Source organism: Bombyx mandarina, chromosome 19, assembly GCF_030267445.1.
Source record: "Bombyx mandarina strain Sakado chromosome 19, ASM3026744v2".
Classification (NCBI taxonomy): domain Eukaryota; kingdom Metazoa; phylum Arthropoda; class Insecta; order Lepidoptera; family Bombycidae; genus Bombyx; species Bombyx mandarina.
The window spans coordinates 9126979-9153246 of NC_143225.1; the positions used below are offsets into that span (position 1 = coordinate 9126979).

Sequence of the window (26268 nt, forward strand, 5' to 3'; positions counted from 1 at the left end):
TTTAAATAAAATGGTCAAAAACATTAATGGAAAAGGAATTATTATTCAGTTGAAAACCTTTCCACCACAGAAGACTTCAGTTAATAATGTAATATTATAAAATTAATTTAATTTTTTGTGTGTTTTTTATTATAAGCGTATAATTTATGCATACAGCACTGCGTGATTGTCCTAGTTTTAAACCAGTAGTCAATTAATAAGTGTATACCAATGATAAGCCAGTAGTGGTCACACTGAATCAAAGCCAAAAACTTGAATTGTCATACTGTCAAATATTCTCTGATTTATTTGTACCTACCTACTTGTTAACTAGTTTTGTTGAGTGTTAATATATAAATATTATCTGTTACTTTCGCTTTCCAGAAAATTTTAAAGGTAAGAGTAAGATAAATGTCCTCTTGATAAATTCAAGTTGCGATGTTGATAAGATGTTTTTCAACATGAAAATAGTTGATTGAATGATAAACATTAACTACGTATTATCTTTACGATAGAACAAACACCACGCTTTATTTACAGATGAGTGAAGAAAGCAAAGCTTTGACGGACAAGTCTGAAAGCAGCTCTTTCGAAGACTTAGCGGCTGCGGCTGCTGAGGAGATCGAGGAAGCGAAACTTGCCGAAGCTGCCGCAGCAGAGAGGGAAAAATCCCCAGAAGTAAAGAATGACGAATGGCAAGATGTTCTTGGGTCCGGAGCTCTGCTTAAAAAGGTTGCTTAAAGTTTAAAAATATTAATCTAAACTGCTTCTTTAAATCAATAGATTAAATAAATAAAAATTTAATTTCGTTCATTACCTAACGATTTATTCACCGAAAAGTTTTTTATGTCACTGGATAAAAAAAAAAAAAACCATAATTTTAATATAAAAAAAGTAACCGTACATGAGGCCAATTTAAAATATTTCAAATATATTTTCCGCTTTTAATTTTTTATTCCAAATTAAACAAAGGAAACTTGTATCCAAAGTCTTAATAAAAAGAAGAAAATGTTTAATGGTTAAAATCAATTGCATAAAGTAGTAAAATCACCTCAGAATTTGCATCAATTGACTAAAACTTTCAAGAGTATTCTACTGTGGAACATGTGTTACATTTCAAAGCAAAAGAAACTCCCATTTGCAGATATTGAAACAAGGGGATGAAATATCTGGATCCAGACCACAAAGAGGGGACATATGCAGAATCAGCTATGAACTCAAAATAAAAGACAGTAACAACATTGTGGAGAAAAGAGATCAGATAAAAATATATTTAGGAGACAATGAGGTGAGTTAAAACTGATTCTAATATATATATCTAATAAAGTTTTTTGAAGTGAACTGAAATAATCCTAGAGTCATTAATGTTGACACTGATTTTGGTTTTGTGGTTGGACGATGAGGTTTATCACCCATGTACTAGTTCGTGATAGACATTCCAAAACAAATTTAATAATTATGAATAATCTGTGTGAAGATGATTAAAAAAAAGCTTTAGGGCTGCTAATATGAAGCTTTGTCATTTCCAGAAGTTCTTGTTTCTTATTCATTATTCACAGATAATATATTGATGATAATTTTTGGAATTATGAATATAGTTAGTACATTTTATCAGTTTCTGCATTTGAGGGTTTATAGTAAAAAGTATCTTGTAAAGTAGGTGATGCAAAGACTAAAAATGTTTTAAATTTAGGTATATTTTTCTGTTAAAGAGATATTATTTGTTCTTATCAGAAATCTGTTGTAAGCGATATCTTTTCCTTGTTTTACTTATATGCATTACTTTATATACTGTAATATGATGGCCATATTGATTAGATAATTTTTGTTTGCATCTTATAAAATTTAAGACTACAGAAATGAATGCATGAAAGTTTTGCAAAAGTAATGAATAGCATTTGAAATCTATATGTCAGTCAAAAATATTCAAAAATATAATTTTATTCAGAAATGAATGATTTTGTAACTTTATATTTTTTTTTAGTAAGATGTATTTATATTGTTTCATAATAATTATTATTTATGGGTATTTATAGTATATAATGTATTTATTGATTTTGAGAATTTAAGAATTAAATCATATTTTTGCAGTTTTCTTCTGAGAGGTTCCACTAACCTCCTGTCTTTCTTTTTAGGAATGTGTTCCCTTGCACTCTATACATATTGCAAACCAACAAAAAATAACCATAAACATTACAGCAACTATGAACTAATTATAGACGAAAAGTATCGAGGGCAGTTTTGTTCCTAAATAATATCTCTTCTATATAATTGAGAAAAAATATTTTAACTAAAACAACTGAAACTGTTTCATTAAATAAATTTACTATTTTAGGTATTGCAAGGTTTGGACCTAGCATTGACTTTAATGTACAGAGGTGAGGAATGTATTTTGCAACTTGCTCCAAGATTTGCCTATGGAGAAATGGGACTTAAACCAGGTGAGAGCCTTGGATTAGTCGGACAATGTGATGAACCCAAGTATAAAGGACCACTTATTGGACCAGACACATGGCTTGAAGCCAAATTAGTGCTGCATGATTGGTCAGAAGAACCTGAACATGATGTATTATCAATAGCGGAAAAAATGGAAATCGGGTAATGTATTTATGTTTCTTTCAACTATAATATAATTTTCTACTTTTAATTTATAGCTAAACTAAAATAGAACTAAAAAAATATATTTCAATTTAATGTTGCTATTAAGATTTTACCAGTAGGATACGTAAGCAAAGAAAAACTCATGAAAATTATGTTGTAATTTCTACAATAGTTGTTGGATTGTAAGTTCATAATTAGAATATCCACAGAATAAAGCTTGTGTATGATTTAAAATATATACTACGGCACTGCACTACTAATGCATAGGTTAATGAGCTCCTAGCTCACCTGGTCTTTAGTTTTAAAACCAGAATGCCACCACCCACCTTGAGATATGGGATTGAAGTGTCAATTGTATTGTATAACAGCCTTTTTATTGTTCCATGATTCAGACATAAATGGTGTTGACTACCCTTTCTGACTCACAATGGGCCTCTAACTTATATTTTTTAATTATGATTTTATACCTAAAACATTCAATTATGTTAATTTTGTAGTCTAAATTAGCAAATACGTTGATTTCATAATGCCCTTGAATAATGTTGATATAGCTCAGAATAATATTATCAAGGTCCCACCAAATGTTGCAATAGTTGGTTAAACATGTTGACTGATTAATAATATTTAAATTGGGACAAAACTTTAATATATTCACTTGGTGCTATTTTAAGGGTAAGTTGGTATTTAAAAACATATTGCATTGAAGTTGGCCATGTCTTAATCAGTAAGACGCCAGTCCAACTCATATAGATTGATGCAATATTTTGCAACTATGTATGTTTATTTTAAGCCTTGCAAGGATTTTTCAAAAAACTTATTAACCTTTATGCTTTATCAAAAGCAGATAGAACATCGTGTAATAAAAAAAAAAATTGTGTAAAAAAAATGCTTATTTATCAGTGGCAGGTCATTAGAGCTGGGGGTATAGCAGGGGTATATATAACACCATCCACATGTTTTATGTTGAGTGGCGACATTCCTGTTGTATTTTCTACGGACTCTGTTATCTATTTCACTAATTAATGAGTCATGACTAATTTGTGAAATTGTCATGACCAATGTAGAACAAAAAAAATATGCAAATGTTTAAAAAATATGTATGAAAAAATTGCCTGCATTTTACTTGTAAAGATAAGCTTATGAGCCCGAAAACAGAGTTTACTAATAGCTATTTATTAGTTCAATTACTTAAGTGTGATTACTTGTGAAATATGGAGAGTTTTGTATGTTCGTATTCAATTTGTTGGTACTATGTTATTATATACTCACTATAATATTAATACCATCACCCAACCGGACAAAAAGAACAAAGTTTCAAACGCATTGTAATTTGTTTAAAAAAAATATTTCAGAATTCGTCGTAGAGCCCGCGGTAACTGGTGGTACGGTCGTGATGAACCACAACTAGCGGTGCAACTATATCGGAGAGCTCTGGACATTCTGGACGAAAGCGAAGGAGGGATCACTGATCCCACGCCGTCTGGGGAACTCACATTCGCTAACCAGGCACTGAAAGAGTTGCTGGATGAACGACTCAGGGTTCATAACAACATGGCTGCTGCTCAACTCAAGGCCGGAGCTTATGAAGCTGCTTTACAGGTACGCCGTGTGACAGATTTAAAAAATGTACAAAGGTACTCGTTTAATACAAAATTGCAATAAATTTTAACGAAATTTTGATTAAAAATAGTAAAAATTTACGATATATTAGACACGAACTGTTTTCGTTTGAAATACAAAAGTTAATTCGCCCAAAAAATACGTTTATTAAATATTTTAGGCCGTAACCAGAGTACTTTCATGTCAACCGAAAAACGCTAAAGCTCTTTATCGCAAATCACGCATTCTATCTGCGATGGGACGGAACCCTGAAGCCCTGGAGGCAGCTAAAGCAGCGGCGGCCGCAGCCCCCGAGGATACTGGTGCTAAAAAAGAATTACAACGATGCGAACAAAGAGCTTCTAGGGATCGTTCTGTGGAAAGGAAACTGGCTAAACGTATGCTGGGCACTACTGACGTGTCGGCGAAAAGCGATGCACCCCCTCCCGATAAGAAACCTTCCAGGTCTAAGGTTAGTTTGGCAATGTGTTAATGTTGAAGTATTTTTGTGTATCTTCAAAAATGCTATACTTTATCAAGTACATTTTTTATGGCTCATTCCCCTCTTTAGATTTCCCTGTTTTGAAATGGAGGTCTTACTGCATGGTACACTGATGCTGTCAGACCTCCATTGCATTGACGAAGTTTGTCAGTAGAGGCGTTTTGAGAATTTCAAAATGAGACTGTTTATTCTGATCATCGTATTTTGAAGCTGAGGCCTTGGATAATGAGGGCCTTTAATCCATGATATACCAATCATTTTTCTATAGCCCACATTTATGGAGCATTTGTTATCTGTTTGTGGCCTCATGTAGCGTACAGGTGTCAGCAAACACTCTTTTCCGAAAAGCGTAAAAGCGACTAAGAGATTCATAAGAAACGGCAAAAAGAAGATCTTCCACCTAGCCAGTGAAATCGCTCGGTAGATTGACGGTCCGAATGGAATTCTTCGAAGTTTATATATTATATCGACGCTTGAAAGGCAAACGTGACTAAGCGACAATGCGTGAACTTTACAGTAGACTAATTTAAAGTTGAAATACCTGAAAACAAAATGTATTTTAACGAATCTAGCTGTAGTAGAATCTAGCTAGTAGCTGTAGGATTGAAATGATTTTAATAGACCTAGAAATATATATTTTTTGCACATTGAATATGGTTATTGCCTATAATTTATGTACAAAGCAGTTATTGTCGCTTAGTCATGTTTGCCTTTCAAGCGTCGATATGTATATACTATATCTAGTCCGCACGGGTAGGCACCACCACCCCGCGCACTACTTCTACCGTGAAGCAGTAATGCGTTTCGGCTTTCTAACTATACTGAGAGCTTAGAACTTATATCTCAAGGTGGGTGGCGCATTTACGTTGTAGATGTAAACACTGAACACCAGTGGGCTGCGAGCTCGTCCAAACATCTAAAGCAGTAAAAAAAAACTTGTCTTGTAATTGTCATGAGATTCTGGCATAGTGTCCAATAACTTGTGTTCTGTGATAGCTACCACTAAACTGGCTTTTAATGTTATTTATGATTCTGCAGATCCTAGTGTGGGGCTCGCTTCTGCTCAGCTTGTTGGTGGGTGTCGCCAGCGTCCTCGTATACAGATATAAAATGCAGGCGCACTGACGCGACGTTTATTTTACGATGTTTAGAACATATGTAAGTAAATACCCTATTATCAGTACATAATGTATTATATTCTATATTGTTCCCTCACTGCTGAGGATCTCGACCACATATGACCTTCCTCCATAGTGTTCGGTCATGGGTGGCACGGATCGCATGGTTACAGACTATTACCAAGTGCTTCTCTTACTAGATCTGACCATCTGGCTGGTGTTACTGGTATACTGTATTAAAACTTCCTAAATACAACTATCAGGATACTAACCTGTGTTATGTTTATGGATTTAAAAAAAAACTCTTTCTAAACAGGAAATGAACATTTTGGTAAACTATAGTACATTGTGCACCAAGGGAGACAAGTTGCACATTTCCTCCCGCGTGTAAAATAGCAAACACGTAACAGGAAATGTCCAACTCCCGCGGTGCATATACTATTTTTTCTCCTACCAGGCCGAAAGTTCGTGAAGTACCGAGCCGGGGTCCAGGAGCCCTGGTGGGGGCAAGGGGGCGGAGCCCCCCCTTACTCATAAAAAAACAATTTGACTGTATTTTAATTTTTAAATAGTACTACTACTAATTAAATAAGAACTGTCTGATGAACTCATCTTTGTTTAATACTTCACTATTAAATTTTATTGCCATTTGTTTATTTCACTTTTACACTAAACACAATATTGTAAATTACGCGAGCACAACAATGGCGGAGAATTTTAGGTGCGTGAGAGCAGACGTAGACACTAACGCGCATGCGCACTTGTACCCAGGGAGAAAAAGTTACACTTTCTTCCCTGTACAGCGGGAGGAAATGTTGCACTTTCTTCCCTGTAAAGCGGGACGAAAACCGAACTTTCGGCGTAGGTAGGGGAAAAAATAATATTCATGTTACTGGGAAAATTCTGAATTTTTTAAAATATTTAATAAGATCAGTATCAAAGATGGAACATTTAAGTGAATCAAGTTTGAACACTATCAATGACTAAAAAAAACATTTCATGCTGAACATTTACCATTTTCCAGTTAATGGAGATTTTGTTGGTGTGGAGTGAATTAGTCGGTGGAAGGTGCACATTATACTTAAGGACACCATAATACGCTGATACTACTGACTTGATTACTAAAAGATATATGACTTCAATATTCGCTGTTGTGTTAGTATTAATAAATATCACAGTTAGGCATTGTTATATAATAAACAATATAATTAAACAAAACTCAAGTAGAACTTGCTGTCAACTTAGATAGCTAATTTCAGTTCTAATAGTAAGGAGTCTTGTTGATGTGCTCCATATCAATTTATTATAAATCAATATTAGGATGCATACGTTTGATGTTGATAATACTTGATATTATAAAAATTTAAATCATTAATCAATATAAGAAGTACATATGATCGAAAATTACTTGAAATTGATGTAAAAAAAAAATCAGCTGTTACATAATATGAATATCATGTGATTTTTATTCGTCCCATATCCTTAGAAGTTGCAGTTTTAGTATCACATAGGTAATTCTATTCTTGTTTGTATTGTAAAAAGGGTATAGGCTTAGGTAAATGAATACTGCTTTGAGAAAACTATTTACAATTGCACATTATTATTTTCCATAATACAGGTTTTTTTTTTTAATAATTATATTTCGTTTTCGAGATTTTTAATATTGAAAAGCCTTAGGGTAACATAAAATGTATGTAAAGGCAAAAATATCTGTTGTAATTTGATTTAAAATTGTGTTTTAAATTCACTAGTCATCATTAAACTTTTAAACAGCCTGTATAATGTATGTGTTTGTGTCAGAACTCACGACTGGTGCCAAACATGTACATATGTATTTATTTGATTATTTATAATTAATATTAATGATACTGTAAACGTATAAAAATATATTTTTTGACTATTTTCTACATAAGAGACAAAGTCATTCCAATTGTATTTTCAAGGAATATGTTTGATAATACTTTTTTTATATTTTTATTTCGCTTCAATCGTTTTGCTGAATGCTGCATTTAAAATCTCAGTCTTGGGAATTTTAACACAGTTTAAACCCTAATATGTATATATAATGTATATTTTTATACTATGTTTCTTGTTCGCAAACATCATCAAGCATCACAATAATAGTTTTCATTCTTAAAAAAAAAAAAGGTTCTGAATAAATAAATTTATCAAACACTTGTTTTATTTAAAAATATACATATACAAAAATCATGGTTTCGCATACTTATGTTGCTATTTATATATAATATTATAGGAATGCAGTCATCTATGGTTCCATAGTTCATTAGACTAATTAACATCCACGGTGGCTGACGGTGTTTTAAAACCGTAATATTATAAAAGTGTATTATCTATGACAGTAATTACCTATATGTACTGATGTACTTTCGTTCAACTTAAGGCGCCTGCGTATGTGGCTCCGCCATGCGGACGACGAACTAAGCTCAAGTGTTAGAACCTTCGCCTAACCACAGCATCATTTAATTTTTATTAGTCACGTTGTGATGGTTTTACGTACGTAACTATGTCCACAGCTGTGTATTCACTGTAACTATACTTGAGACTTTAGAACTTATATCTCAAGGTGGGTGGCGCATTTACGTTGTAGATGTCTATGGGCTCCACTAACCTCTTAACACCAGGTGGGCTGTGAGCATGTCCAATAAACTAAAAAAAAAAAATTCAGCCAAACCATCCTTGTAAAAAATATACAAATTCATAAAACAATCATACCATTTTCAACTTTATATATATTATTTTACACTTCTGCTTTGTTAATACTTACCTCAATCCTGATCTGGTAATTATTACTCTAGCTAGCCAACTCGTAACATGCGTTAAAAAAATTATATAACCTATGGCAGCTAACGCCTGTACACTGAAGACTGTTGCAACGAAATCGTATAATAGTTTAGGAGAGAAGACAGACCACACAAATAAGTGATGTCGAAATATTGTCGCTATCACTGTATATAGGACGACAGCGTATACTCTGTGGAGAGCCAATATGTTTGTGGCCCGCCATATTGATTTTAAGTACCTGTAAAAAAATTTAAAATGTTAAATTTATGATGAATTGCTGTGACATTTATGTGGAGTTAACTTTTAAACTACTTTTACGGTTTAATCTCACCTTTTTATTATAACTAGTGGTCCCGCAGTATTCGAAATTTAACTATAATTAATTGAAATTATAAGTTTGAACATTATTAAGGTTCTAATTCTATAATCACAGATTTCGCCAATAGACAACTATAGACAAATAATAATAAAGATTAGTAGTTTGTATGTACGAATTGCGATATCCATTTTGAAGTCGTCGTGGCCTAAAGGATAAGACGTCCGTTACATTCGTATCTAGCGATGCACCGGTGTTCGAATCCCGCTGGCGGTTACCAATTTTTTCTAATGAAAGACGTACTTTACAAATGCTCACGATTGACTTCCACGGTGAAGGAATAACATCGTGTAATAAAAATCAAATCGGCAAAATTATAATTTGCGTAATTATCACTTCATCACTTAACACCAACTGTGAGCTCGTCCACCCGTCTAACTACTGGGTACTATCACTTACTGTTGCCAATCGCGGGCTTCCGCAGCGAGGGTACAGAACAGCACGGCGCCAGCCAGCGCGGGTCCGGCGTACGCGTGGAGCCCCATGCGCGTCGCCACCCTCACAGGGCTGTACTCGCGCAGACCAACATACCCCGACCCCAGGTCCACAGACGCCAGACTGTTCGAATTGCCCTGTCAAAACAACACACCATCAGCGGAGTCGAGCCGTCGCTTGCGACGAAGGACTCGACGAGTAAATTAACCCTCAAACAGCCCAATCTTCTCAGTGGGTGGTGTTTCCGATCCGGTGGTAGATTCTGCGAAGTACGGCTATTGCTAGGGTTCGTGTTAGCGACGTCGTTAGGTTTGAGTCCCGTGAGCTCACCTACTAGTTAAGGTTACGCTGAAATAGCCTCTCAAGGCTCTCAGATAGGTAGGAAAAAAAGAAGAGTCGAGACAAACCGCGAAATAAAAAAAATGGTGTGTGGCTGTGTTATGGAAACGGCCGTTTGTTGTACGTGAATACGTCTCGTAGCGGGTAATAGTTTCTATATAAAATATTATTATTTATGTATGTCATAATCATAAGAAGTCCTCCGGGTATACATGTTTTGTTTATGATGGCAACTTTTTCATTTAATGGGTTCAGGAAATAAATCAACTAAACATATAATTACTGTATTATAACTTTATTTATTATAGGTCTGTGTCATAAGCCCGATGTCGATACAGAAGCGATTTCATCATCCATCTGCGTAATTTCAACCGTCCCAGTTGCAGATGTACTGGCACCGTTATTGATCCGCTCGGCCGCATTCATTACTTTACGTTGCCGGCACTGCTTGACTCGATCATATGGTGTTTTATTGGTACCATTCGATTGCTGTTGAGATGCCCTTTCCAACCGTATACGATCTCTGTATTTCGATTTGGCTTTTCGACGCGTATAGGCCGACATTATATATTTTTTTTTAATTTTTATTTTAACACATTATATTCACAGTTACAATTTTACATTAATGTTATATATATAATCGATAGATTTTGACGAGAGCTAACGATTGAAACTTGAATGAACGTCGTAGCTTCACCGAGTCGAAAGTTATACTAAATGGAAATCTCGATACGCAGCAAAATGACCTTCAAAATGGCGGGGCTGCCCCCTCCCTCGCGCGCGATGTGTTACAGTCCTTACTTAGCGTAATAAATTCTTTGATTCTTTTTAGCTATCCAGTGGTGTAACTGAAATTTGGATGGAGATGATAGATATGTAGCTACAACACTAAACTGTATCCCCCGATTTTGTTATCATTCGTTTTTTTGGATTGTATCCCTATGGAAGTAATTTTAAAGACGTATTCACGTCAAAAAAAGTTTTTGAATATTGTCGCTCTCAAACCAAAATCTGCTATGTGCAAAAACTCTATTTTGAATTAATGAGTAAAAACATTTTCGTATAAAATCTTTATATGAATGTGAATTTTTAAGAATTGTATCAAATGAAAGCTATAGATTAATATTAAAGCTATAAAAACATAACAGTTTTTTTATACGGTAGATAGGGCTGTGAACTATACGAAAAAATAAAAAAGTAAAAATCTCAAAAAGTGCACATAGCAGATTTTAGTTTGACAACGACGATTCGAAAAATTTAATAATACACGAAATTGACCCAAAAGGCTTTAGGAGTCATTGGCTGTATTATACTGATAATTAAGCGAACAGTTTTTCGGGCTAATTACACTGTATGACGGCCTTTTCCAAAGTGGGCGATGACGACCCTTTGTGAGCGCTGTAGGCCTAAAGGGGGCCACGACCCAGAAAAAAATGGGGGCGTCGTGTAGAGGTTTGGGAGGCGATTTGTAATTTCATCTAGGAGAACTGTTAGACATCGACTGAGTTCTTGTTATAGTGGTTTTTAAGAAGGTGAAAAAATGGGGATGCTAAAAAATTATTTATTCTCAATGTGGGCAGTAGACAAAATAAGTTTGGGAGCTCCTGCTGTATTAGATGATAGTTATCTTTGACCCCTTTAAGGGCATACACGTATGAGATGTTTTCCGTGCAGAGTCATAGTTGCAACAAGTCTTCTTACCTGATAGAAGAAGAACAGTATCCCGATCCACATGTGCACCAGCGTCCTGCTGAGAACGTCCGCGACGTCCGTGTTCCTAGCGGACCTCCGATCCAGCAGTTTATGATCCACACATTTCGAACTCACGACACACGTAATGTATACACTGGGCACCATCACCACATTGTGCGGTCTCATCAGTAACAGTATTACTAGCATCATATTATTGAGCATCAGATGCGAAAGCGAACGAGCGAGATTCAGTTTGACTTCCTCGATGTTCCACGGCTCCTCAATTGTCGGATCGTAGATATAATCTTCAGTTTTTGTCTTGGGTTTCACGTAATCGAACTTTTTGCTGTTCATTGCGTGCTCGGCGGGATGGACGCCGCAGCTTTTGAAGAATCCAACGTAGGTTATGATCTCATATATGAACTGGGCCATTAGGATTCCCCAGAAAACGCTGACGATTATAATGGGGTCCCAGGTCTTCATGTCCTCGAAGGGTGCGTGCACGGCGTGCGTGGCAACCCTGTAGCAGAAGGTGCAGGTCGCGGCCGCGGCCGTCAGCGCCGTGTGGATGTACATCAAGTTATTCGTGTAAACGAGATTGTGGACACATATTAATACTGTCATTATAGTTCCTGAAACACAGAAAGGAGGTCTAAATTAAAAAATATATAATATACAGTAAAAGCTCCTTATACGCGCTTCTTTCATCCGCGTTTTCACTATTCGCGAATTAAAACAAATACGACCCAATTCCTATATTCGCGGTTAAAATTTTTTTTATTCGCGGATTTAATAAGTACATAGGTACATAATAATAAATGGATTCCAATAGGTATCCAACCCAGTATCTTTTGTAAATGCCGTCAAATGGACTTACAAAAAAAAGTAAAATAGATTTTATTACAATTTTGTCTAAAGTATGTTGTTAAATGACATCGCCGAGGACTGACATAAGCCGCCTTCGCTGCGATATCGGTGTGTTTGAGAATACAAACAAACAGTATGAAGGCAGCCTTATCAATCAATTATTATTAATAAAGTAAATTTTATGATTAAGCGAATATCGACGCCTTTAAACACGAAAACGTTAATGCCGTTTCAGAATAAGGAATAGGGATTAGGAACTTTGGTATCTCCCACGTGTGCTCACAATACGCTCTATTTAAGAATAAACCGACTTTATACGACACTACTCCATTCAATTATTAATCAGAAGATAAGACTGTCTCAGTAGTATTGCTTTACGGTAACCACCTTCCTTTTCGTCCGTTGCATTAATACTCTCTTTATTTCAATATCAGTTTCTATTTAACTTAAATTGATCTAAATCACAGATTCCGCTTAACAGAGCAGTATTTTAAATTTAATTTATACCAATGGAGTTGAAAATCGGACCACTATAATTGCACGCTAATTAATAAGGTATTATTAGTGTTTAAACCCTCTCATCGTGGCCGCCGGTAACTACATTCCCGATCTTGCGGACGAAATGGTAAAACAGTCGACGTCGCCCAAAATACGTCATTACGGATCCTCCCGATCCACTAGCGGTGCTTTTAGGTACTTCAAGCACCGATCAACTTTAGGTTCGACGTGTAAATTAACCCACAGACAGTCCAATGAGTTTCTCGTCGAATCTTCTCAATGGGTTGCGTTTCCGATCCGGCGGTAGATTCTGTGAAGCACCGTTCTTGCTAGGGTTAGTGCTAGCAACGTCAGATTTGCGCCCCGTGAGCTCACCTACTAGTTAAGGTTACGCTGAAAGAATTTCTCAAAACCATCAGCTTAGGTAGAAAATAAAGCGTTTAGTACTTACCAATGATCACGTGGAGTTCTAAGTATAGCGAGTTCTCAGGTTCGTTGAGCCAGTCCGCTGTGTCCGGCAGGAACAACCAGCGGTCCCCGGTCTGGTTCATAGTGCGTAAGTATCTGAAATTATTTCACATAATTATTCTAATCTAGCTTTTGCTCGCGACTTCGTCCGCGTGGAATATTTCACAAATAATGCTTTATTTTAGAACAAATTTGGTTAGCATAAAAAACGTTATAATGAGCAAATCTATACTTAATATGAGTCGACTATTATCAAAGCCGGCAATCTGACTTTTGGATAATTATTGGTAAATCAGAAAAACGAATTATTGACTTTGTATTCCATTGGCAGTCACAAAACTCTTCGGAACGACATCTTAGATAAATAACAGGTTAAGTATTAACCTTTATTTAATGCAGGCTTTGAACCGTATTCTTTGAAGGAGACGATTATATTCAAATCAATCTGTATTGACATATCAATAACATTTTTTTGTCCAAATGCACAGATTGCCACCGTTGATAATAGACGACTCATATATAGATCTACAGTGGTTTTTACGGATGTTCCGTTATAACTACTGAACCATGCATCCGATTGAGTTGAAATTTGTTATCCATGTAGAAAATACATGTACTTAATGGATAGGCTAACATTTATATGAGTGTTGGACTCCCTACACCAGTTGCGGGGGCGTTAATAATGAGAATCTTTGTGGAGGTGAGAAATAATAAGGTTAATTTTAAATGACCAGCGAAGCGGACGGGTACAGCTAGTCTTAACATATAGACATATGCTGTCGCGGACTTTTTTTTTGATCTTTTAAAGGGGAACAATTCTGTCATACATTATTTTAGCGAAACTTTAACCGTTTCTGCAGCGCATGCAGCGGAAGCTCTCAAAAGGTAAAAATAACCCCGATTTTGAAACATTATTTATTGGTGCTCCGCTTGCATTGGTATTATATAGCCTTCTTCGATAAATAGGCTATCTAGCACTGAAAGAATTTTTCATATCGGACCAGTAGTTCCTGAGATTAGTGCGTTCAAACAAACAAACTCTTCTGCTTTATAATATTAGTATAGATATCAATGCTAAGCTGGACGAATGAGCTGGCGGCTATCTGGTATCAAATGGTTACCGGAGCACGTAGTCATTGCGAACATGAGAATGAGGTTGAGATCTGAATTATATTGTGTACCGAATGATGTCGCACGCTTCGCATCGCTACGCATTACTGTTTCACGGCAGGTCTCAGCAGGATGATGGTACCTACCTACCCTTCAACATGTCTAGAACATTAAAACTAATGTATCTATGTAACTATACAATATCTATTAAAACTACTACTTGTATTAAATCCTCCTTGTAAAATATTAAATGTACCTTTGTGCTTAAAGCTGAATAACCAAATAAATAAATAAATAATCCAGCTTATGGTATTTAATTATTGATAGTATATTTCACTAACCTATGTAAGGCGATGAGAAGGACCCATTTCGGGACAATACTGATACCGACGGCGCTCATTTTCTCATCTAAGCCAGGTTTCTCTTGCACTTCAGTCGCGCCAGTCATCTTCTTAGTCCAATACATAACGACAACCACGATGCTCCGTATCAAAACGAAAAACATGAATGTGTTCCAGAAGAAATACCACGTCATGTGCTCTTCCTCGATGAAACTCGTACCGAAGAAAGACCACGCATGGAAAACGGTCCCGCCGATCAGTAGAAAATCGATCGCGTTCAGCTCGTTTAGCGACGACAGATTTTTTATTCTCTCGATGCCGGTTTTCATTACGAAGTATGTTACTGTGAACGCTGCCGCGACGACTAAAAGGACCGGTAGCCAGAGCCCGTTGAACGAGCACAGCTGACTTTTGGTTTCGGTTATGAAACAGGCGACGATCAAGCTGCTACCGGACAAGCAGAGCATGAATAGAAACGCCACTATTCTACCGGCGTTAGAGCTTTGGTAGCCTCGCTTCGTCGTACTGTGTTTCCTGCTGTGGTCCGGCTGAAGTGAGTATAGAGTTACGCACAGAAGCGACGCGACTATCTGCAATGTAAAATCAATTAATAGTTTTTTTTTCGCTCAAACGTCTCGACATCCAAGACTGAAACGAGAACGTTGCATACGTTAGTGGTGACGTATGGGACGATGCGGATGAGTAAGTACCCTAACCGAGAAAAAACGTCCGTAACGTAAGATTTTCATTATTTATTTAAGTATGATGGCTGTACAGTGTCTAATGTATATAGTCTACGAGATGACGGTTATTATTATTATTAAATATTTTATAAATCATTATGAATAAAATAAAGTTGATAACTTTCTAAAGTGTCTTTTTTTAATTTTTATCAATAAAAAAATCATAATACAAAATATATACTCGAATAATTATTTTCTTTATACCTCGAATAGAACTTAAAATTAATATTTTTATAATAAGGAACTTCATTCCTATCCGGTGTTCCACGACACCGCACATCTTTTTTTCCCCCTACCTATGCTGATAGCCTTGAGACTATATCAGCGATACCCTAGCGTGTAGGTGAGCTCTGGGGACTCAAACCAGAGGTGTCGCTAACACTGGCCCTAACGAGAGCAGTGCTTCGCAGAATCTACCATCAGATCGGATTCGCGACTCACTGTGAAGATCCGATGGAAATCTCAATAGGTTCTGTCCATGGCCTAGTTTGAGCTAGAAAGAGGTGTTGTACTACGGGTACGCTTTCACCTTCGCGGTCGAAATTTGAGGTAACAGGCTTTGGAATAAAAATAAATTTAGTTTTTTTTTTGTTTTGTTTTCCTATTTATGCCGATAGCTTTGAGAGGCTATTTCAGCGTTGCCCTGTCGTGTAGGTGAGCTCTCAGGGCTCAAACCGGAGTTAACATTAGTATTGTGACGAATGTATGAACGTATGGTAAGGTAGTTGATTAATTGACCACAAATGACGTCACACTTTACGAAGTTGTTTTCAGTCGAGTTTTGTAGTTTAAATGACGGATTTAAAAATAAGATCGGCTCGTTCGGTATTGATTTATTCCTAATGATAATAAATTGCTCGAGAATGAATTTCTTCTTCTTCTTATCAGCCCACAGACGTCCACTGCTAGACATAGGCCTCCCCCAAGCCTCGCCACAAAGACCGGTCCTGCGCTGCCAGCATCCAGCGGATCCCCGCGAACCTCAATATATCGTCGGTCCATCTTGTGGGAGGCCTACTCACACTAAGTCTTCCGGTACGCGGTCGGCACTTAAGAACTTTCTGGCCCCAACGGCCTTCCGTTCGTAGAGAATGAATTAAATTAAAATTATTTAAATGCAACTTACAAAATAAAGCAGTATTATAGCAACTACAATAGAGAACATGTCGAAGTCGACCGTGGTTCCGGTGAGGTACTCGGTCATCTCCGTCAGCGATTGTTCGTAGAACTCTTTTGATATTTTCGCGGCGCTTTGCTGACCGGTCGCCAAATAGTGGGCAAATTGATTCTCAGCCCTCTCGAATTGCTTGTAAAACTCTATAAGAAAGGACACATAGTTGTATTGATAAAAAAGAATAAATTTTAGGTATATAGGTATTGGTCTGTTATTCTAGTGCAGCTGAGACTGCTATTACGTTATAAAGTTGGTCGGAATAATCACCATTACCATTATATTAAATCGTGCAATAAAAATCAAACCTGCAAAAGTTATAATTTGGTATAAATTGGTAGTAGGGCGTGTTAGGAACCCACCTGGACCACAGCCGTGTATTTACACCACAAAGCAGTAATGCGTTCTGATATCGAGGGTGATTTTTTTATTTATTAAATACGGTTGAGACATAGGACACCGAGGCGCGTGGCAGCGTTCGCGTATCGATAGACGTCTATGGGTCACCTGTCGAAACTATAAAAATACTAGTGATAGAACATCATCTTCAAGTTTATTTCTGTTGCAAATTAGTCGTCTGATTTAGATCTTTTGTTACAAGGCGGAGGATAGTTTTAATTTTTTTATGGGTTCGGGTCGACACTTAACATCTAGGTGGGCTGTGAGACACAAAGAGCTCAAACAAAACATGTATATCAATTTTCAAGCTTAAAATTAAATAATTAACTTCTTGATAATTGTTTGACTTGAAGCTGCATGCAACTAATTTGTCTTATTTACATGTAGGTATACGACAAAGGGAAGATCTTCCACCGAGCGGATGATATTGCTCAGTAGACCGACGGTCCGAATGTTGTTGTTCGGAACTTGAATATATGCGCTTTATCTTGAAAATGTCGTAAGCGAGATTCAGGCATCTGTCAATTATCTTGCGTTATCCGCCACATACACATTATCGAAACAAAAGGAAAAGTACATGCGACCTTTTAGTTCTGACGTCAAATAACCTAAAAAAAATACATTGAATTTGCGGTTTCGTCGCAGTGAAATTATACCATCAATTAACTACAATTTTATATTTAATTAAAGAAAGATCTAATATAGATGTTAATAGCGGAACACCCAGCGTATGTCTGCTCCGAACTCAACAGAACAAAAGCACTTGCGAGTACCGTCGAATTTTCTCGTCCGATGCTCCAGCGGAGGGCCATAGTCAGGGCAGGGCCGTACTCCGGTCAGGGCCGTACTCAAGGCAGGGCCGTACTCAGGGCAGGGCCCTACTCAGGACAGGGCCCTACTCAGAGCAGGGCCACAATCGGGCTCCGCACAAATTGAACAGGGAGTTGTACCTTTATCTGTAGGCAAGTCGTTTTGTTTTGCCATTCGTTCAGCTATGATGTGCAGTAAGTAGAGATGCTGTCTCGTGTCGGCGGGGAGCAGGGACGGCAGTATCCGGCCCGTGCTGTCCCCGGGGGGCGGGACGTTTAGCAACCACGATATCGTGGGCGCAACGTCGACCTGAGCCACCGTAGGTCCTGGCCCTAATCTGATACAATAATAATCACAAATTAAGGACGCTATTTATTATGCACGACAAGGCGTGTTTAGGATATATATGTTTACGGGCCACAATGACGACACGAACTAACAGGACATTCAGACTAAATATTGCCAGTTTTCAAAGAAAGTTCAGCCCACAATGTTAAGCCACACATCATAATCATCAGCCCACAGTAGTCCACTTCTGGACATAAGCCTCCCATAATCTACACCATTGAGCCAGGTCTTCGGCTTTCCTCATCCACCTCTGGCCGGCCACCCTTCGGAGGTCATCCCAGCCAGGGGGCGTTCAACACTTTAAGCAGCACGACTTTACTTTTATAGATTATATTTAATTTGTGTTCCGTTGCTTATTAGTTTATGAAAGAATCTTAAATATTCTATTTTCGTTGCCCAATACTGTTCCAACAGTAGGACATCTTGTGAGTCCGCACGGGTAGATACCTCCACCCCGCCCCTTTCTGTCGTGAAGCAGTAATGCATTTCGGTTTGAAGGGTGGGGCAGCTGTTGTAACTATACTGAGACCTTAGAACATATATCTCAAGGTGAGTGGCGCATTTACGTTATAGATGTCTATGGGCTCCAGTAACCACTTAACACCAGGTGGACTGTGAGCTCGTCTACACATCTAAGCAATAAAACAAAAAAAATCGTTTTTAAATTGAATTAGAGGATCCACACAATTCTTTGGATGATTTTGGGAGTTATGAAAGTTTTTTGCAGCGATTCTATCAGTGTGAACTTACGGATGTGGACATTCGAAATCATGACTTTTTATGACCACCAGAGGAACTAGAACCTCTGCGGGAGTGGAGCCCCCGTGGCCTCCCGCGTCCCGCATGCCGTGGTCTCCGCAAACTATTAGGATTCCCTTACGATCCTGTCGAAAATGCTTTTATAATGAATAAGAATATTAAGATCTTAGGAAATATAGGATCGCACGTGTACAAGTTAAGTTTCATAGTTTAAGCATCTGGTTCATTTTGACAAATTATATCCGGGGTCCTGACGTCACCACGCGACAAAACAGATACACCAAGTTTCGAGTGTTGCCATAAAAATTTAAACACAAATTTAAGCTCAAAATGTAACTACACTTGAGACCTTAGAACTTATATCTCAAGGTGGTCGTGGCCTAAAGGATAAGACGTCCGGTGCATTCGTGTTGAAGCGATGCACCGGTGTTCGAATCCCGCAGACGGGTACCAATTTTTCTAATGAAATACGTACTCAACAAATGTTCACGATTGACTTGCACGGTGAAGGAATAACATCGTGTAATAAAAACCAAATCCGCAAAATTATAATTTGCGTAATCACTGGTGGTAGGACCTCTTGTGAGTCCGCACGGGTAGGTACCACTACCCCGCCTGTTTCCGCCGTGAAGCAGTAATGCGTTTCGGTTCGAAGGGTGGGGCAGCCGTTGTAACTATACTGAGACCTTAGAACTTATATCTCGAGGTGGGTGGCGCATTTACGTTGTAGATGTCTATGGGCTCCAGTAACCACTTAACACCAGGTGGGCTGTGAGCTCGTCCATCCATCTAAGCAATAAAAAAAATAAAAAAAAGGTGGGTGGCGTCATTTACATTGTAGATGTCTATGGGCTTCAGTAACCACTTAACATCAGTTGGGCTGTGAGCTCGTCCACCCATATAAGCAATAAAAAAAAAGTGCAAAAAATTTCCAGACAAAAATATAATAGTTTTTGTTTACCTAGATATCACATCGTATGATTTTTGTTCATCGTGGCCATATATCTAAAGAAAACGTGTCTAATCGTACTGATGTCTTGGACTTGGTTAGCAATCACTATAAGTCGTGTGACAAATTTAAAGGCAAGCATTGCTTATCTTAGTAGTATATAATAGCATTATGAATATGTTGTAAACAGATAATTATGAACACTGATAAAAAACCTCCACGTTATAACATGTTCATGTACAAACCAAGTCGTAATTACTAGTTACATCCAAAAACGAATATATTAATTATTTTAACTCTTAATTGACAGACCTGTTTTTAATTAAAATAAGTACTGTTAGGTCGTTCATTCTTTTTTTTTTATTTCCCTTGTAGGCAGTCGAGCGTACGGCCCGCCTGCTGGTGAGTGGTTACCGTCGCCCATGGACTTCACCAATGCCCGGAGCAGAGCCAAGCCGCTGCATACCATTCAGCCAAAAGTGTTCGAAACGAGATATTATTGTCTTATCTACAATCGAAACATTCCTTTTTTTTCTACCTAAGCTGATAAGTCTTGAGAGACCATTTCAGCGTAACCTTACAAGTGAGAGAACAGCGTAACCTTAAGAGGTTTGAAACTCACCGACCGCTCACGGGTCTCAAACCCGTGATGTTGTTGTGAACACTAGCCCTAGCAAGAGCAGTGTTTCGCAGAATCTACCACCGGATCGGAAACGCGACCCTCTGAGAGGACTCGGCGAGAAACTCAGTGGGCTGTGTCTGTGGGTTAATTTGCTCGCCGAGCCCTTCGTCGCAAGCGACGGCTTCGACGAGAACGACGATAGATGCTTGGGGTACCTAATAGCACCGTTAGTAGATCGGGAGGATCCCAGATGACATGAACATTTCTAATCTATACGATGTGAGGAGACAAACCTTAGGTACTTTATGTTTATACTTTCAATATAGAAAATTCTTACCCATTTTTGCATGGCCACATAAATCTTTTTCACTACCTCATCCATTTCCTCTAGCTTCGGTTTGATTTTTGTACTGCGGGCGCCTTCTAAGTGACCAATGTGATCTAAGCCTAAATAGTGCAGTACTAAAAGGTCGAATTTCGGTTGTTTCTTTTCATCAGGCGCCAAGACTTTGTCCAAATGCCTGGTGACATTGTTGTCCACCTATAATGAATACACTTTTATTAAGTTATGAATTATTCTGCGAACGCAATCAATCATACAGACAAGTTTCATACTTTTTTTTACCCCATAAAAGGCCATATAGGCCAAGACTTTTAATAAAAATTAACATTTATGCAGTAGTGTTTATGCGCTCTGACTACCGTCAAAAATAAAATTATTCGTAAAATTGTTAGTAGTTAATGAAATGTATTATTTTTGACACTCGATTTTGATATAGTTAAATAATGTTTATTTTTACTTCTGTATAGTCGGTCACGAAGAACGAAGTGGTTCCGTCGTATTCGGACCACAGGCCTGGGAAAAGTCTGATCCAGGTGTCGTCCCCGTACATGACGGTGCGTCGACCTCTAGAAGCGGCGACGCGTAGTACGCTGTCCCCTCGAACAGCAGGCGCTCCGAAGTTTAACGCTACATCGGCAAACGTTGATACACTCCCAGTCATCATGGCCTGAAATCGGGAAGAGTTACCATACATTATTGTTTGATTCTCAATATAAATCATAGACCCAATTCATTGTACATGGTGTTGCGAGTAGCCATCATACAACGCAAGATATTTGACAGATGCCTGAATCTCGCTTACGATTAGCATAAGCAAGACAATGTTGTTGTTGTTCGAAACTTGTATATATGCAAGCTTATCTTGAAAATGTCGTAAGCGAGATTCAGGCATCTGTCAAATATCTTGCGTTGTATGATGGCTACCTGCCACACATGGTATATAGGAACCGTTCGAAACTAGTACCCTAACGTTTTAATCAGTTACGGTAAGTAGTTCAGATTTCGTGTAAATAACTAACTAAGAGAGCTCGAGAGCATTGACCCCGCGCGTCAATTGATTTTAAGTAGTGATACTTTGCGCGCAATATGAAATAAATGAACACGCGAAGTGGATAGCAAGCAGAGCATCCGCTAACATACTTTCAACTACAGAATGTGAGTATCCTATTCACATTTATACATTATGCATGTAATATGGCCAGCAAAAATTGGTTATGTAATTCATAAATATGTGTAATGCATTTCATTCAAGTTCCTCCAATTAACAATCACCTAGTCGGTGAGCATTATTGTTATTATTAATGCATTTTTTTTATTGATTTGAACGGTTCCAGTATACCCTGCACGAGTAGTCATTTCTGATCAAAATAAAACAAGACAAAAGGTCGAGACATGCACATAGTGACAAAGTGAATGCAACCCAATGTAACTACAGTTAATAATAGCAACATCAAGCAACATATTTTATAGCAAATAATAATGAAAAACAAGAAATAAGGAATGTATAAATGAATGAATGAAATTATACTTTGTATATTTTATTGTGTTACATCTATTTTAGCAGCAACATACTCTCTTGCCCTTCTTTTTCTGAGCAGATCAAAAGTACTTTTTAAATTATTTTATAAAATAAAGATGTATCAAAACTCATAATTTTTCTGCAATTTATCAGGGACAAATTTGGGCATTTGGATAATCGTAAATCAAACTACCAACTTAGTTCAACATAAAGAAAATTCCACTGCATCATCATCCACAGTTCACACCCATTCATATCTGGACGTAGTCCTAATTTGTGCCATTGAATAACAAACAAAAAAATTGTGCAACTTCATTTTCTAATGAACAAATGTACTTCCTCATTGCTGTAGTCTATATTGAATATATTTTGAATTAATACATAAAAATACTGTCTATTACATGAATGTAATTAAGTGTGGTAAGGCAACATGCATAATTGATCAGTGGGCCGTTGCAAGTTATTACATCAATGATTAACACAGTATGCAATTCTGGAAGAATTACATGAAACATTGTGCACAATTTTCCAGAAAATAGCATATTTTTTTTTAAATTGACTGTACAGAGTGCTATACTATATACATACTCTCAATTCCCCCAAAACTATCTAGTAGAAGCCAAAGTAGTTTTAATATAATAGCAGGACCAATAATTTAAATAGTTTTTGTTAGCTTCAGTTAACATGTGAGTTATGGCACAAATTAAAGTAAAATGGCACTTAAACAACAAATCAAGAGCAGTAAAAGTATATAAGTTAGATTACAACAAGAATGCCACTGCCAGTCTATTGGATTAGTATAAAGACATTTAAATAGTGTTTGGTTTTAATAATTATTTAATTAACTGAATTACAAGCTTAAGCGTAAGTGTTCAATAACATGACAGTTTTGTGATGTGTATATGTATGTTTACTAATACACTACAGTTCTTTAACTTTAAACTGGAGTATATTTTTATGTCGCCTAATTAGTGAGTGACACGTTAGTGGTATTACATGATTTCACAAATTTATAGCTGGCCTAAAGCAGAATTACACAAACAAACTTGCACAACACCAAAGAAAAAACTGTTTGAATTTATTTTCTATTCCTTTAATTAGCAATTTGGTGTGTCGTTTGTTCTTTGGCTGTTTGATTAATTTGAAAAGCATTAAAACTATTTGAAATAATTGACACTTGCGAATATGTCCCTCCAGAAGTTTATTGTGCGTCTCCACTGTGCTTTTTCCTTTTTCCGTTCTGGTGACTGTGCATGAGCAATAAAAAAATGTTATAATTGTGAAATTTAGAAAATTGTTTCACTGTTCTGTATTTTTTCTTTGGTACTGTGATTGGAGTAAGCTAAAAGTTTTCTAGTTATGCAGGGGAGTTTAGTGTTTATTACTAATTTGGAAAGGCTAACAATTCTTGTGATTTACTTGAGCCTTTTGAGACCATAATTTGAATGCTCTCTTTCACGGAGACATAAGAATCTAAATTATGTTAGAATAAATTGAAAACTTTTAATAATAATTTTAACAGCTTTGGTTTTAATTTTGAGATTATAGTGCACTGGTAGGTTTTGAAAAGGAGAAGGTTCTGTACAATGCCCAACTTTATAAAAATACATATAAAAACAAATGCTTACTTTTATTCTGGGCATAGTCACAGTAGGAGGTTCAGCAACTGCAACATAAATGCAAGCTGATTTGTTCTTCAAGAGTTGGCCTGTATATGCCATATATTCTTCTGTTACAAAATCATAGCGTAATCCATCAATAACCATTAGAATCACACTATTCTCCCCAGAGTTATATACTTGCTGTCCGTCAATGCTTGAATGGAAAAAATATTAATACTTAGCTAGTTTTTTATTGTTATTAAATTCCTGAAGCCCTTCTAATATGAATTATAGTAATGACATCTAACTAGTGCCAAATCAATTTAAATCCTAATGCATTAAATGATTAAGACTGTGGTCTATTGGATGTTGAATGGTTACCCAAGCTTAGAGGCATCAAAAAGGAAAGGAATGTGGTGTATGTTGAGACACCCAGTGAAATTTTTATATAGGTATTGAATCTATCAGACCACATCAAACAATCACTTCACAGCAGAAATAGGGAAGATTGTGGTTCCTATTCATGCGTACATACAATTGACATATATATACATTTGACCGGTAAATTAGATTGTACTATTAATGTAACACGATAATTTATTAGCAGTGGCATGGAAGGGTCAAGGCTCGAGCGTATGCGTATGCATGAGAAACATTTCATATTGTTATTATTTTATTTTATTTTATCAATGCGTATTATCGTAAAAACAATGAAAATATATTAGTTTCTGTAACTAGTTCTTTAACACAAAATTTTCGTCGAGTTAATATCAATATATTATAGAGAATACTTACCTCACACCGTCTATGAAGTTAGGAAGATCACTCATGTGGGCAAATTTTCCTGAATGATATTTTAGTGGAAAAAATCCATACAGGAAAAGGGTTAATGCTCCTAAGGCCGTGATTAGAAGGAAGAGCCCTGTCCATCGGTATTGCAATAATGTGATCATTGTTATTTTCGCTGATTTAACAATTTAATTTAAAGCCGGCATTTGAACAATATAACTTTCTTTAATGTAATTTTGCACACCACGCGTGTTTTCTAGTACGATCGTTCACACTGTGTAACATTATTAAATGGTTCGCTTAATTACACCTGTAAAGACAGTTATGTTTATCAGTCAATCAGCTTTGTTGGTGATAAGATCATGCATTGTTTTGGTGAATATTGGCGGTTGAATTGTTTGAAGGGTTTTTTTCTTTAATATTTTAAATCTAAGCTGCTAATTAACTAACTGCCGTTGAATATGATATTATTGTCGTCCTTTATTAGGCGGTTTGAAACAAAAATTTTTTTACTGACTCGAAGTTTCATTTTACTTCGAGATATTATGTTTTTAATCTATGATTTCGATTCGAATCAGTTCGAGTGTTTGATTCTATGGTTTGAGTTATCTATCTATTAGGCAAAGAGAACATTGCCCATACAGCCTGAACTATTGACGGTAAGTTCGAAGCTATGTTTTTTTTTATATCACATATGGTCCACCAGGAGTTTTTTTAGGAATTGCTCGAGATGATATCGTCGTCTTCTTTTATACTATCGTATGACCTGTCATTAGAGCAGAGCTTATTCTTACTACTATAATACGACTAGTTTTTACTGCATGATTCGAGAGAAAGCTCCCTGTTACGGGATTTCCAGATTTCTTCGGAATGTCTTTTTACAGTCGAGGTCTGATGAGAGTCTATTGAAGTGGACAGCACCTAGACTGTAGCACAGGTATTGCTCACTATCTGGTGGACTTTTTTGGCAATAAAAAAGATCAAAGACCTCGCATAATCTGCGGTTCCTTCAATGTGCCGTGCATGTAAGGAGTGCGTCCCACGCACGCACGCAAGCCGCCGACTATGCATGGCGATGCAATATAGGTGGGCCGGGCTTGAGGCCTAGGTTGACCGACTGGCAGACCCGACCGCTGGTACAAAGACCGTCGTGACAGTTTCCTCCGCGTGAGCTGTGTACAAATAATGACAATTAAAACTACATTTATAGTTTAATCTCGCGTTTTTATTGCCAATATTTTTTTTACAACATTTAAAATGTTTTACAGTTTTCGAGATCACGTCAATTATGTCTAAGACCCACGAAAACCAAAGAAAATACTAACTCCTCAAGTCGTCGTGACCTAAAGGATAAGACGTCCGGTGCATTCGTATCTAGCGATGCACCGCTGTTCGTATCACGTTGGCGGGTACCAATTTTTCTAATGAAATACGTATGTAATTAAGAAATCTTCACGATTGACTTCCACGGTGAAGGAATAACATCGT

At 37.0% G+C, this 26268-nt stretch overlaps 2 protein-coding genes across 5 annotated transcripts; one reads left to right on the plus strand and one right to left on the minus strand.

Annotated features, from left to right (window-relative positions):
• Positions 1-189: 189 nt before the first annotated feature.
• Positions 190-7972, plus strand: LOC149500863 (peptidyl-prolyl cis-trans isomerase FKBP8). Of its 2 annotated transcripts, none has more exons than XM_089735356.1 (8): positions 190-375; positions 520-711; positions 1124-1267; positions 2315-2577; positions 3933-4179; positions 4361-4651; positions 5720-5839; positions 6257-7972. In XM_089735356.1, the coding sequence occupies exons 2-7, from the start codon at positions 520-522 to the stop codon at positions 5804-5806; spliced, it is 1224 nt and encodes a 407-aa protein (XP_089591482.1). In that variant the 5' UTR covers positions 190-375; the 3' UTR covers positions 5807-5839; positions 6257-7972. The 2 variants fall into 2 exon arrangements, with proteins under 2 accessions (XP_089591482.1, XP_089591481.1); XM_089735355.1 differs by having other exon boundaries at positions 6824-7972.
• On the minus strand, positions 7960-25353 carry PIG-G (phosphatidylinositol glycan anchor biosynthesis class G). 3 transcript variants are annotated; one of them, XM_089735317.1, is made up of 14 exons: positions 25231-25353; positions 24787-25090; positions 24019-24205; positions 23572-23637; positions 21329-21538; positions 20866-21069; positions 18949-19082; positions 17991-18187; positions 16597-16787; positions 14728-15317; positions 13260-13372; positions 11453-12075; positions 9377-9549; positions 7960-8839 (listed from the first exon to the last, which is right to left on the minus strand). In XM_089735317.1, exons 2-14 carry the CDS (start codon positions 24942-24944, stop codon positions 8581-8583), a joined length of 3105 nt encoding a protein of 1034 aa, XP_089591443.1. In that variant the 5' UTR covers positions 24945-25090; positions 25231-25353; the 3' UTR covers positions 7960-8580. The 3 variants fall into 3 exon arrangements, with proteins under 3 accessions (XP_089591443.1, XP_089591442.1, XP_089591444.1); XM_089735316.1 differs by having other exon boundaries at positions 24787-25351; XM_089735318.1 differs by lacking the exon at positions 23572-23637 and having other exon boundaries at positions 24787-25351.
• Between the last annotated feature and the right edge of the window lie 915 nt (positions 25354-26268).